The 14,474-nt window shown below is 36.1% G+C and overlaps 1 protein-coding gene across 1 annotated transcript in view; it reads left to right on the top strand.

The window, feature by feature from the left end:
- LOC110454566 (titin-like) overlaps positions 1 to 14,474 on the top strand; it is a 158,651-nt gene that overhangs the window by 141,369 nt on the left and 2,808 nt on the right. Inside the window, exons 16-17 of the mRNA XM_021504139.1 lie at positions 7,927 to 8,666; positions 12,509 to 13,674. Of these exons, the coding sequence (XP_021359814.1) occupies positions 7,927 to 8,666; positions 12,509 to 13,674 (1,906 nt within the window). The remainder of the gene's footprint in view (positions 1 to 7,926; positions 8,667 to 12,508; positions 13,675 to 14,474) is intronic.

Raw genomic sequence — 14,474 nt, forward strand, 5'->3', positions numbered from 1 at the left:
GGGCTCTCGGTTTGACCATCACTAAGTGATGCCTATCTGGCGGTAGCTTATCACAACCTACCGGAAATACAAACATTTTAAAAAGGTGGAGACCGGAGTTGTACCTGGCATGTAACAAGGTTTACCTTTGTAGGTGAGGATGTTGCTTGTCAGACTCCAGATCTACACATTTGTAAACGCTAGAGTAACAGGGAAAATTTAATAGTTCTCTGATGCGAAACATATCGCAGGTATAGATAGGACATTTCTCATGTTTTGTATCTTGAAAAAAGTGTGAGAGTCAATCTTTTAGCTGACTGACAATCTGTGGCAATTTTCAAAGATTTTAAGTGATACTTTACAGGTTTCACTTTAATATTCTGATTTTCTGAGGGAAAAAACTTTTTGTAAACATTCCAGGCAAATTTTCAAGGATTTTTTTAAGTGGCATTTTGAAGTAGTTTTATGCATATATATCTCCAATATATATGTTCCGATACATTCTTGGTGAAAACAAGATCGGGTTTAATTCTGCGGAGTGATAATTCTACATTCTTTGTGCAGAGTTTGTTGTGTTGTCTGGATCGAAGGATGTCCTAATCTTATGTTTACGATTTGTAAATGGCTCCTCGTGAAGGGGTAATCTCTCCTATAACCAGCGATGACACTTTTGAGAAACTTTGATGGACAGAAGATAGGAGACCACACTTGTATGACAGTGTCAAACCTAATGCAAATATAACAACTGGAATCAATTTGAGGATCCAGTAGCTTATGAAGGACAGGAAGTCTTAAGAAGCTCTGTATGGTAATTTACACTCAATACCTGATATTTTTGCTTAACAAAATATGGGGAAGATTTGATCAAGTTTTGGATTTTACCTGACTTCGTTACACCTGTACAGGTGCCCCCTCTACCTGGAGACAGGTGCAAAGACCTTCAGATATTGATAATACCAGTTATGTGAGATACTAAGGAAATTTGGACAAAATTACCGGCTGCCTGCCTGATATAATACCTGCACTCTTGACACAACTGATGTGATCATTTCTAAAAATGGAGACCTTTTCATCCACAGCCGTCTTGATATTGAATATCCCATCTCCGTCTGGTATGTATAGTAAAATATTCACCTGGCAGTTATCGGTACTGTAAATATTCTTGTAATGTTGTAAAACTTGTTTTCATAGTATTAGTTATTAACTGGGGCATTTCTATGATAAAAGTGAACTCCAGGCTCCAGTTTTAAATGAATCTATATTTGTTATTTTTATCTTCAATTCATGAATATTTCTTTTGAAATGAGGATAGGGAAAGGAGTTTTTGATTTAATACTTGTCTAGGCTAAAACACTATCGTCTATGATAAAACATCAAAGAGGATGTAAAATATTATCGGAGGTTTTTTTATATGTACATAATATATAGGTATATGTTTTAGAAACGTCAACTATTGTTGTTCTTCATAGACTTTCCATTGGAACAGTCTATTGTGACCGTTAGGGGAAGTACGATCATAATCCATTCTCTTATGACAGCAGTGAAAATATATGTGTTTAGCGAAACTGATTTTTAAAGTCATACACAATTTTCTGTAGCTAAAAAAAACCCTCTAAATAGTATATTCATGATTCATGATGGGAGATCGGGTCAAACCCATGTTTACTCTTAAAATAGAGACTGCATGTAATCTGTACGAAAGATTGTTCGATACACTTATAGACTTTCAGAACTCAATTTTTGGCGTTGCCTAGCACAGTCGCCTGCATGTTGTCAATGCCACATATAGAAATCACTCTGTCATCAGCAGCAGTAATGTCGTCACTAACAAAAACGTACGCTTCTGTGCAATTACACTTGAAGAAATGGTTTAATTAATTTTCATGAAACATCCTACAACTAAAAAAGACGATTACCTGCTCAACATTGATATTTTGACCCAGATCAGAAAATCGATAGAAATTTTAGATTTTATTTAAATACGTTGATGCTTGCCCAGTGTTCTTATAACCCAAGGCCCCCACTCAAGTTTTGTACTTGACCTAATTTTATGAATCGGCTGGGATCTGATTGGCTGATGGTTTGTGGATAACATCTTTTAAAGGAAAACACAAATTTTGATGAAACTTACTTTAAGAATATTTTTACCCAAGCCCCATACTCAAGTTTGATGCTCGGCCAAATCCACACATATTTAATGAAAATGCTGCAATCTGATTGGTTGATGGATCAGGATAATACATATGGAAGAAACTTCCATCAAACTTGCCGGATTTACTTTTTACAAATGTCCCTTCCTGTAGCTTTAAGCCCAACTTTGCAAATAATGAAGGAACCTGCTGCAATCTGGTCAATAACAATACAACAGAAGATAAATATGACTTGATTCCTTTATTGTGGAGAAATTGCAATAACTGATCATGTCGCTTAAACTGGTGCAGGTGGCACAAGTTATTTGTAATGTCAATTTCCTAAACTTGCCTGTTGCAACAATATTCTGAGATCAATTTCAAATTCAATTTCACTGCTTGCACTTTTTCAGATGAAAAGCATCTTCCCTAAAGTTTGTTGTAATAGAATTCCCTATTTACCAGTAGAAAATTCAAACACAGATCAACTTAACAAAATGACATGACCCTGAGAATAAAAAAACCCCACCTTTTTTCAATTTTGTTTACTCAGAAACACCAATGCGCTATCATGATCAGGGAAGTTTAAATGTACCTTTCAGAAGGAAATGTAGCAAAACAAATTTAACTGACAGTTTTTTCTGCCCAAACATTTCCTCATTGTTTACATAATTTGTTCATTTTCTGACTCACAAGCAGAATAGAGATGGGTTTGTGTGATTATCTTTGCTAAATCAACTGGAAAATTCAAGGTCATCCGTTTATCTAAATTTGAATGAGTAACATATTTGTCAAAGATAGTTGAAGAATGATTTTGGATTAAAAGCGCTTTGGCTTTGTCTAGCTTCCCAACTCATCTTTCACATTTATCTGTGTTTCCTTCTGTTTGTCCATCTGTCTGTTATTCTGTTTGTTGAAGTCGATCCAGTACATTTCCATATCATCTGACATCTCAACAAATACTATCCTTTCTGTCGTTTTCTCATTCTTACTGCACATAGCAATATATGATACCGGTCTCTGTTACCAAGTGACTTAAAAGTGATTTACTCCTTACCTGCATTTTCACCTGTCACTAAATGAAAATGTCGCAGGTGAGATTTTATTTTTACCAGGATTTGCAACCGTCTTGTGGATTGTGCAGATGTCGATCACTTCATTGTGGGGTGTGGATTATGACTTAACAAGAAAGTAAACACTAAGATTATATCTGGTGGGGAACTCCCCCTAAACATGCTCATCAATCAAAAGTTGTAAAAATAAATAAACCAATCGGTGCACTTTTTGAGGAGAAACAGGAACTGTGTGGGTGAAAGGTAATGCTGTCATAAAAGTTTTGTATACTTATATTGTGTAGGATCGGAGAGCTAAGTCTGCATTACAGGTGAAAATATGACAGGTAAAAATCTCTGGTGAACTTTTGAATTCTATTTGATCATGTAGAATTTTGATTTCAATTTTTTTTTCATTTTATGAAAATATGCTGTTTTTTTTTTTATTCAAATGTTAAGAAATATGTGTGTATTATTTGAATGACAAATATCTCAAAGAGACACTTCTGGACAAGGTATAGACCATTGAGAAAAATTCTATCCAGATATAAAGTAAATGTGTATTAGTTTATATCATCAAGTCTAGAAAGCAACTAAAAATCATCTGGTAAAAATCTTTAGAATATTGAACATTAACAAAAAGAGTTTTATTTGAATAATGGACATCATTGAAATTTGAAAGTGTTTTAATCAAAATGATAATTAGAATCTGAACAGCAATATAAATATTAGTCATGGGGAAATTTAAATGATGACATCATGGATCGGAAGGTTCGGGAATATTTGTTTACCGTTATATTTGTTGGAGCGCTTTGGCTTTGTCAACCATTACTTTTATCAACAACCATTACTTTTATCAGGTAAGTGTATATACAGTGTTTACAGGTAAATTTAGGATAAGGTAATCTACCAGTATAACAGTGACGTGTGACGGTGACGTACTTGTCATTAGTAAGATAAGATGGTCGTACGAGCTACACCACGCATCCGTCAGCCGTAAACTGGTACGTCATGCCGCTACATTAAAGGTCACACGAAGGTCGTAGGAGGAGTTACGTCACACCAAGGCGGCGTGTTTGACATTACCTTAATTCGTGCGTTAGAAAATTTCAGGTAATTAATTATGCTATGATTATTTGCTGAATAATGGTTTTGGTTTTGTAATGAAACATTTTACACCGATGTTTGTTTCACCAAAATTTAAGTGTTGGTTATTTAGTACTCATCATCCCTTTCTTCAGGTCTCTCTTTAAATCATTAATATCAATTTAAATTTAAACATTTTTTGGGGGGTATTTTGTCATCATTAAGATATCTTCTGTTCAATGCACAGTCTAAAAGTCTAAAATGTTTTATTAGATTTGTCTGCTCTTTCAAGCATAATTTTAGACCTCTGCAGTTATCTGCCCTTGATTTTTTTATTTTTTTTCTTTTAAGCAATTGTATTTCCCATAAATGTTAGTTGTAGGATCTTGCAATTTTTGCATCACCCATACAACTCACAGCTGTTATTTTCTTTCAAATCCATTTTTAGGACCAGAAAACATTAATATGACTAGAGTTATCTGCCCTTTTAGGTTTGATGCAGGTTGTCTACCCTCAAAGTAATGCATTACCTGTACAGTTCTTATTTTGAACCTCTTTAAAAAAAACTGTTGCTGAGCCTCAACCAGAAAATGGCGTGCTAGAGTTGTCTACCCTTATACTGGTACGACAGTTGAGGTTTTCTGTCTCATTATCTGCGTGATAACAAACGCTGATAGGCTATGTATCAATCATCACAACATGTGGCACAGCTATTGTTGTTCACTAGGTCATAGTTTTAGGTTATCTTTAGGGTTACATATTCTATATATAGTGCTTTATATGGAGAAATTGTATGTAGCGAGTAACAGAAATGATTTTTCTGTCAGATTTCTACTGGTAATATGAATCTATATTTCATTTCATAATTTTGAAATAATGATTGATATATCACTTGACTTTGTTTGCAAGATTTTCTGTTTTACAAATAGCTGGACATTTCTACAACTTACGTTATTGTGAAATGGAATTATTCTTCAAAAAAAAATGTACAATGGAATAATGTAGTTCATTTTACAACTGAAATTTCAGTAAATATAATCACAGTTTTCACACCGATCCTCGTCCAACTTAAACTATAAGCTATGATAATCCATGATACATTTTTGTTTTGTATCAAAGTTGGTTGGGTAACTTGAGACCGGTACCGGAATTACTGGGACACTTTTGTACACAAGTGTATCTAGATGACCCAGAGCACAGGGAGGAGGCTTAAAACAAAATCTTGTAATCACATAATGATTCAATCATTTATGAAGCGGTGAGAAATTTTGTTCTCATGATCTGTGTAGAATTGTTTTTATTTCATTAGTCATTTACGTGAAATTAAACAATAGTATATCCCTGGCAGCCTTTATGAAATCATTGTGCTATCATGAAATATACAACGGTCCCACCAACTTATCTACCAGGTCCTCCTGTGATGTGACGGCTGTAAAATATACGACCCTGTCCTAGTGTTACACCCCGGTGATACATAAAAAAGCAACTTAAGTTTGATTTTATTGAGTTTATCTAAAGTTATGGGATGATATAACCCTCTAGCCAGGGACTTCAATGAAAACAATCATAATGGTCGTAAGCGTGGGGTATAAAATGAATTTTTTCTCAAAACTTGTTCTAGATATTCTGTCCATGGATTGATGATCTAGTGACAGTGAGAAAAGGTTTTTGTTTCACTTTCAAAAGTGTTTGTTTTGAGAATGTCTCGAGTGGCAACGTTGAGAATCCAGTGGGGTAGGTTGACAAATCACTCGTTATGTACAAAACTGTCTCATGAGTTAATTTCTTTAGGTGAATTTGTTTCCAACTCTCTGTCTATGCTCATCTTTATCATCATTGTGTTTGAGAATATATCTTAAATTTGTTTGTAAACTGTGTGTACCCGAAATGGAAGTTTAAGGTATTCAAGGATTTGTGTGTTGGATCACCACATTTTGAATTTGATAGCTTTTAAGACTAGCAAATGTTCCTTGATTGCAAAACAAGTACTTGGCACATACTTTCTCTATGATAAAAAGGTCTTTGTAGTGAAATTTACTTTGTCACTATTACTTGTTCTCAAGACTTTATTTTCAAAAGTGGATTCATCAAACTTTTGAACATGAGTGTACTTTAAATTGAAGTTGAACTACACTATTGGTATCGTATCACATTTTGACTTTTCTCATTCCTCACATACTCGACCCTGATAACTGTGTTTGTATAGATAACATTGATTAAAACTGATAGCCCCTTTCACCTTTGTCACTTGGAGTGGGCCGGTGAGTTCACATCGGCTTCTTGTCTGTAATTGGGAGTGAAAATATTAAAACCTATATCTGTGGCCTGTGTCAGATATCTTTCAACAACTTTATAAATTGTCATCACATCCTGTGTTGTCTGGACTGTTTATGTACACAGCTGTCTATTGATGCCTAGTAGCGGTGGGTGAAGTGTGGGGTCAGATTATACAGGTTTTCTATGGAATGTGTAGAATTGTTGGATTATACAGGTTTTCTGTAGAATTAATTGAATTATGTCAGATTGTACAGGTTTTCTATTAACTGTATTGTCAGATTATACAGGTGTTCTATTAAATGTATTGTCATATTGTACAAGTTTTTTACTGAACATATTAATTGTGTCTGGTTAAACAGGTTTTCTATTGAATTTATTAATTGTGTCAGATTATACAGGTTTTCTATAGACTGTATCAAACTTGGTCATATTAAACAAATTTTCTATGTAAAGTGTCAAACTTGATCAGATTATACAGGTACACAGATGTCATGTTGAGTGATCTAGATATGTACAGAATTGTAGAATATATGTTGCTGAAAATGTTTAATGACAGATAACACAGTTTTCTCTGGACATTCTACTACATTTTTGGATGTACATAAAGATGATTGACCGTATATAGCCACAGTCATTATCAAAGATGGAGATTGTCTTATTTTGAGGATATTAACTTGTGGTTCCGCAAAACAAAAAAGGAAAATATTTTCAATCTTGTCACCCCTTCATATGCTTTCCGTTATGTCACAACCGTGATCAAAGGATGAAACATTCCATTGTGACATTTTAGGGGTCAGAGGTGGTCAGAATATTGTTGAAAGTCTTACTTGAAATTTAACATCTATCACGTGAGAGACAAACACTGATGTATTATGTTATTAGGACTTAACAAGCTAGACGGTATAACGTACAAACAACTACGTATTGTCTGGCCGTTTGGACTTCACCTTCAAGGAATCCAAAATAAAAATACTGCACATGCATCCTTCTGTATGCACATTTTATGATTGATTGACTTTCGGCTGTGTATGACACAGTACATGTAAATAGCGGTAACAATGACCATTCTGCCCTAATCAGGCTCCAATCTAAGTATTACACATCATACACCGTACAGTGTATAAGAATACCTGATTAAGGACTCCACAGGTAAATTTATATCATACCTGTCTAGATCTCAGGTGAGACGTCACGTCAGGTAGTGTATTCGAATTTGGAGATGTGAAATTTATACAAAATTACCATATATGGATATGACATCGCCAGTGAGAGTGCAAACACATTTACCTTGCTTCTGTTTCATGTTAATAGCCATGTAGCTGATATTTGAAAATCTTGCTGTCATGCTGTTGTCCAGTGCATTGTCCCCATTTTTATACTGAAACTGTTTTGTGTGTTTGCAGATAACAGCCAGCCGAGTCCATCACTAGGAGTCTCTGACAAGCAGAAATGGAACGCCGACACTGACGAAGATACAACGACAGAAACTGATTACAAAGTTGCTCTTAAAAGCAGCGTCAGTTGGGAAGATAAACCTGAAAAGGTTAATCTATATAGTGCAAACGTCGTCGAAGACGGTAAAACGACAGAAATTGTAGACAGGGAATCCATTGCGGATCTCGGGTCGACACGCAAACAGTGGGAGACATTGTTTCAGTCGTCGACGACATCTTCGCCAGCACCAAAACAGACACCTAAGAAAGGTTCGGTCAAACATTGGGAGGTCAAGCTTCCATACAAACCGGTGGGTGTGATCAATTCTGCCGAGCCTTCTGCAGAAGAGCCATCTAGTGAAAGCTCTAGTGAAAGAAAAATGGATGACGAATACGCAAATGAAAGTGCCATAGCTCGTGAGATTCGTCTCGCAAATGAGCGAGAGGAAATGCTTAAACGCGAGCAAGAAGAACGAATGGAACTTATGAAACGCCAGGAAGAATCAAAACAGATGCAAGCAAAAGCAACGTTTGAGGTACAGAACAACAACAACAACAACAACAACGAATTAAAGACAATGTATCATGAAATGACTGAAGCTGACCGTGGATCGGAACTTCAGCGACGGGAAATTATTATCAAGCAGGAGATTGAGGAACAACAGGAGCGCGAACAAGCTGTCAGCCAAAATGTGATCAGCGACAATGAGGTAACGTAGCGTTTTCTGTTATCATTATTTAGTGTAACAAGTCACTAACATATTCCCTCGTTAGAGATTGATACCGAGATTGATTCATTCTCAAGAGGACAGCACGTCATAATGTGTAGAAACACATTTTGTGAGCTGAAGTCTTAAAGTTAAGTCTAAATGTATGCATTTCCAGGTTAATTGACCTGTAATCCAATTTTATATGCGCCCACTGTACTAGGGAAGGGGGTTGGGGGTCAGTATTAGTGTTACCCATTTCGGTCCCGTCTCGTCCCATCCCATCCTTTATAGTTTAGGGATTTTTTGTCATGACTCTTAACAACTTCTTTTTATAACAAAGTTGAGAGTTAAAACAAAAGTCAAGTATGAAAAGGTCCCAAGGTCAACACTAAGATCACTGTCACAATTTATAAGTCAACCACAGGGACAAGGGATTCATGTCTTTCTAACATTTTCTAGTTTTAGTCTGAATTAAAACGAACTGTTTGATGTAAGGGCCTTTATTAAATAGCTGCAGTAATTTATGTAAACATTTTTCAAATTCGCACTTTACAAAATTAAATATAAACGGTGTGAAACCCTTAAAATCCATGGACCAAATTTTATCGTCAACAATATTAACTGACCAAAATACCAACTTTGATTTGAATCCAAGAAATGCATTACTGATTTCAAACCAAGAAGTGCATTACTGAGTATGTGTTAAGTTGTGTTACATTTTCCTAGCCTCAGTGTCAGCTGAAATGTCCATTTATGTCCACCCTTTATGTGGTTTAGTTCAGGCTCAAGTCGGACTTCCATAACAAAACAATGTAAAAAGTGAAGCGATCAGACAAATCCATGTTATAAAATATGTTATATGTCAAAAAGTATTAGTTATCCCCATAAGTCATAGGTGAACAGCTGATAGAATTTTCCCCATAAGCCCCACAGTCGGGATACAGATTGTGTGGCGGTAGGACTCTGTTTCACCTGACAACATCTCACCTTTCCTACCTGTTGTGTACCTGAGGAAGATGTTAGGCCTCTTGTACCTGCCAGAAGTTCAGAAACATATACCTGTGTACTTCGTCCAGGTAAATGTTGTCCTCATCAAATATTTATACCGTGTTGGACGTTAGATGGACAGGCATGGTAAGATACGCACATTTCCCTTGGGTATGTTATACACAGCGATAAGGAAATTAATAATATCAGAATCATGGGTGTGATATTGTAACTATTTGGTAAGGTCTTTTGATGATTTTGCCTTGATTTGATTTCATGTAGATTTCTGTAGCATTTTCCTAATCAATTTCATGTATATAGCTCATAATGGAGGATTTCAGTTTGGTGGGGGAAAAAGTTTCATTTTCAGAAACTGATATTTAAAATTTGTATCTGCATACAGTCATTATTAATGTATTATTAAAAGACATATTGATATGCCATCAAAGATTTTAATTTTGAAATATTCATTAGTATCATTCTTTTTTTACCCAGTGAATTTAAAGATTTATTTTTTTTATATAAAAAGAATAAACTTTTTAACACACTAAAATGTTTTGACAGAATAGGAATAAAACTAAAACCTGAATTGTTATAGAAACTTAAGAATTTTAGCATACAATTATTTTAGAGAACAACAGATAAATAAGGTTTCCTAAGTCTTAGCATTAAACTTGTGTACTAAATTCACCACACCCCTTTCCTCGCCTACGAACCATGTGACATCATCACCAGTATCAAACGAACTGAAATCATACCTGCCCTCCCGATAACCTCCCAGTTCCTAGTACGAGCCGATCATGTCTTATTTCGCCTGATTGACGACTCAACACACATCAATATTTTTGGCACGCCCAGCTAGACAACCGTTAAGACCCTCTATTCGACATTGTAACACAAAAAACGACAGCAATAAATAGTCCCATGATTACGACACGTTGACAGACGTAGCCATGTCGAAGGTATGCATGTCGGGGGAAGTTGTTTACGTAAGGCATGGCCAAATACACTGAATGTTATTTAAATTTTAATCCACTTCAAAAGAGAAAGGGGGCGTAAGCGTGGAATCACACCACTCAAATTGAAAATTCAATACGAGTGCATTCAAGATAGCTTCTCACTGACGAATAGATTGCTAGGAACGCGAGCACTTAAATTCACCATCCTGTTGGATAAGGTGTGAAAGTGTTTAGGCATTTAGTGACAGAGATTTTACATGACGATGAAGATTTCGGAGGATAGGGATATTCACACAGTGGGGATCTATGGAAATATACATCTCATGCAAAGTGGTGTTTGGACCAAAGTAAGATCAATTTCACAAACATAACTGGTGTTTAAGATTCATATAAAAATATGGCTGTGTCTCAAAAATAAGGTACAGTAGTGTAAAAAAAAATAAGTTCAAAAGTGAACTTTTATAACTAGAGTCTGCATGGGATTTAAATTTCAAAAGAAATTTTTGTAATGTAGATATTTGATTTAGTTTAGAGAAACATTGTTTTGAAATAGGGACAAATGTACTAGTGTTTTGACATAATTTATTTATGATCATGTATGGATCTAGATAAGTTTGGAAAAGTTTCATTAAAATAGACTTCTTCATTATCATTACATTTTGCATTTGTGTGCGTGTATCTGTTATGTATCTGGCCATATCCACCCTACCCAAGCCGAGTAAGTTGTAGGAAAGATACTATTGACCTATACTATGCTAATTGCTTTAGGCCAGCTGTTCAAAGCTGTGTGTCAATATGAAATTAATCTACTATGATTTTTAAGATATTTAAACAAAGACACTTCTGTAAATTCTGCTATCTGTTTTTTAAAGTTTCATCTGGTTTGATTATTGAGCGACATGTTCCTCCCTTGTTCAGCTAGAAATTCGTAAATCTATTTGTCAATATTCGTGTAACAGGTTGGGTCTTAACACTGAATGTAATCAATAAGTAGCATAGTGTTCTTTCAAATATTGCAAGCTGTTATTGGCTGTAAATATCCAAAACATTTTCCTTTCTCACCTTGTCAGGATATAATGGACTCACCCTGGTATCAAAATGGAACAGTCTATTAAATATTTTAGGGATATGATAATAAAATAATTTTTCATATAGACAACTAGTCATTACCTGAGGAATCGACGGATATTTTCTTTGTCTGCCACACTCCAGTATGGGTAAATTGGAGATGATATGTTCTACGCTGGACAAATAGAGTATTATTTGTAAAATAATTATTTGAGCGGATTGGATGCGTAATGTTACTTACATAAGTACAATCCACACGGCATGTCATTGGGATTTTGCCTGATTAACAAACATGTGGTATTATATGAAGCGCTACGGAGAGATGGTGAGAAATTCAGACATATTTTTACCTTGATTCCTGTTCTAGTTACATAAGTGAAAGTTAACTTCACATTTCTCCTAATTATTTCAGTGTTTGTTTGGAACTAAATATAATATGATTGAAAGTTCCTTCACTGACGTTTTACTTCAGTACTTGCCTGGCGTTTTGTCTGTGGTTAATAGATATTTCGACATCTACTTTTATCTACATCTTTTTCTCCCCTGTACTCTAATTCAGCAGCTTCATCCCGATCCGAACTTTGTTGATAATGTTGAGATATCCTAACGAGTGGATCGACATGCTACCAATTGTTGAAACGGTAAAAATTCCCAATTTCGTTTTTGTGTTGTAGTGTAATATTTTTGTCTGGAGATGATATTTTTAAATTTAGTCTTACAGGTTAAAAGATATTATATTGATGCTAGCAAAGTTTAATCTACCATGGTGATCACAATATAATTCTATGTAGGTACAGATATTGATTTATTTTTTATTTTGATTGACAGGAGACGGACACCACCGATGAACAGATTGATGCCACAGAGAGTGTTATAGCTCGTGAGATTCGTCTTCAGCAGGAACGCGAGGAGGAAGTTGCTCAACAGAGACAAAAAGAGGTTGCGCCACCCACCCCTGTGGCCCCTCCCCCTGTACTTTCGGAAACCGCTATAAAACCTAAGGCGACTGAGGAAGTTGAATCTGACCCACAATCAGAGATTTCATACGAGGAGGCGATCAGAGCTTACCAGCATGAAGGTGAGAGTCTCATTGCAAGGGAACTCCGTGAGACACGGGAACGTGAGGAAGAACTGCAGAAGATGAGGGAGACTTTGTCACAGACAAAAGCTGTCAAAGAGTCGCCCATCTCCAGTTCTACACAATCCGTTCAGAAAAGTACACCCATAAAATCGGAACCCGTCAAGACAAAATATTTGTCCCAAAGTGTTCAAAACAAAGTCTCTAGTCAGTCCACACCAAACAAAAGCATTCGGATAACCATGACACCGCCAGTCACGCCGCAGAATAATAGTGACGTTATTCCAGAAAAGAGTGAAACTCCTATCGAAAAAGAGATACGATTGGCCGGGGAACGAGAAAATGAACTAAGACGACAGAAAGGTTTGCCAGAAATCTCGGCTCCACGACAAAGCTTGTACAGTGACCAATCACCAGTTTCTAATGGGACTGATGTAGACGTGCTTCCAACAGTACCGTCATACAGAAACTTAAGGTCGTCCGAAAATTCTGTAACCATGAGGAATTATGGGTCAAACAGGTTACAGAAAGAACTTGAAAAACAGCGTGCTAAAGAGCTGGCTATGAAACAGGAGGGAACAATTAAGTCAACGTCGGAGGAGCATATACAAACGCCTAGATACACTGAAGAGAAGTCGGATAAACCAGTGAAACGGAACTTTAACATTCAGCGAAGAAGTATCAGTAATATGTCTAATGATTCAGAAAAAACACCTTCTGAACATTCAGATACAGATTCTCTTAAAGACATGCCAATCACCCCTGTAGGCCCGCCCAAAGAGGAGGTGCCTAACAGATTCAAACGTACCATTTCCTCTGGCTCAAATGTGTTCTCCTATAAGGAAACCACACAAAAGGCAGAGTCCAAAATTGAAAAGGAGCTCCGTGAAATGAGAGAGCGAGAAGAGGAACTAAGGTAAGTTTCCTTGTCTTTTGATGATTCATTATTACATATCAGCCAAAACTGATATAATGACCACCTCAGTACAGCAAATACCTGTCTTCAAAGACCACCTCTGTATAGCAAAAAGCTGTCTTTAAAGACCATCTCTGCATAGCAAGTAGCTGTCTTCAAAGACCACCTCTGTATAGCAAGTACCTGTCTTTAAAGACCACCTCTGCATATAAAGTACCTGTCTTTAAAGACCACCTCTGTATAGCAAGTATCTGTCTTTAAAGACGTGTTAAGTTGTGTTACATTTTCCTAGCCTCAGCCACCTCTGCATATAAAGTACCTTTCTTCAAAGACCACCTTTCTTAAGCAAGTAACTGTCTTTAAAGACCACCTCTGTATAGCAAGTACCTATCTTTAAAGACCACCTCTGTTTAGCAAGTACCTGTCTATGAAGACCACCTATGCATAGCAAGTACCTGTCTGTAACGACCACCTCTGTAAAGCAAGTACCTGTCTTTAAAGACCACCTCTGTATAGCAAGTACCTGTCTTTAAAGACCACCTCTGTATAGCAAGTACCTATCTTTAAAGGTCACATGTAGAGCAAGTACCTGTCTTCAAAGGTCACATGTAAAGCAAGTACCTGTCTTTAAATTTAAGATCACCTCTGTATAGAAAGAACCTGTATGTAAAGGTCACCTGTAGAGCAAGTACCTGTCTTTAAAGGTCACCTCTGTTTAGCAAGGACCTGTTTTTAAAAGCATTACAAGTAGTGTATTATAAAAATACTTATTTATAAACTTTTATCAAATGTACCTGCCC

Source organism: Mizuhopecten yessoensis, unplaced genomic scaffold (genome assembly GCF_002113885.1).
Source record: "Mizuhopecten yessoensis strain PY_sf001 unplaced genomic scaffold, ASM211388v2 scaffold7907, whole genome shotgun sequence".
NCBI lineage: Eukaryota > Metazoa > Mollusca > Bivalvia > Pectinida > Pectinidae > Mizuhopecten > Mizuhopecten yessoensis.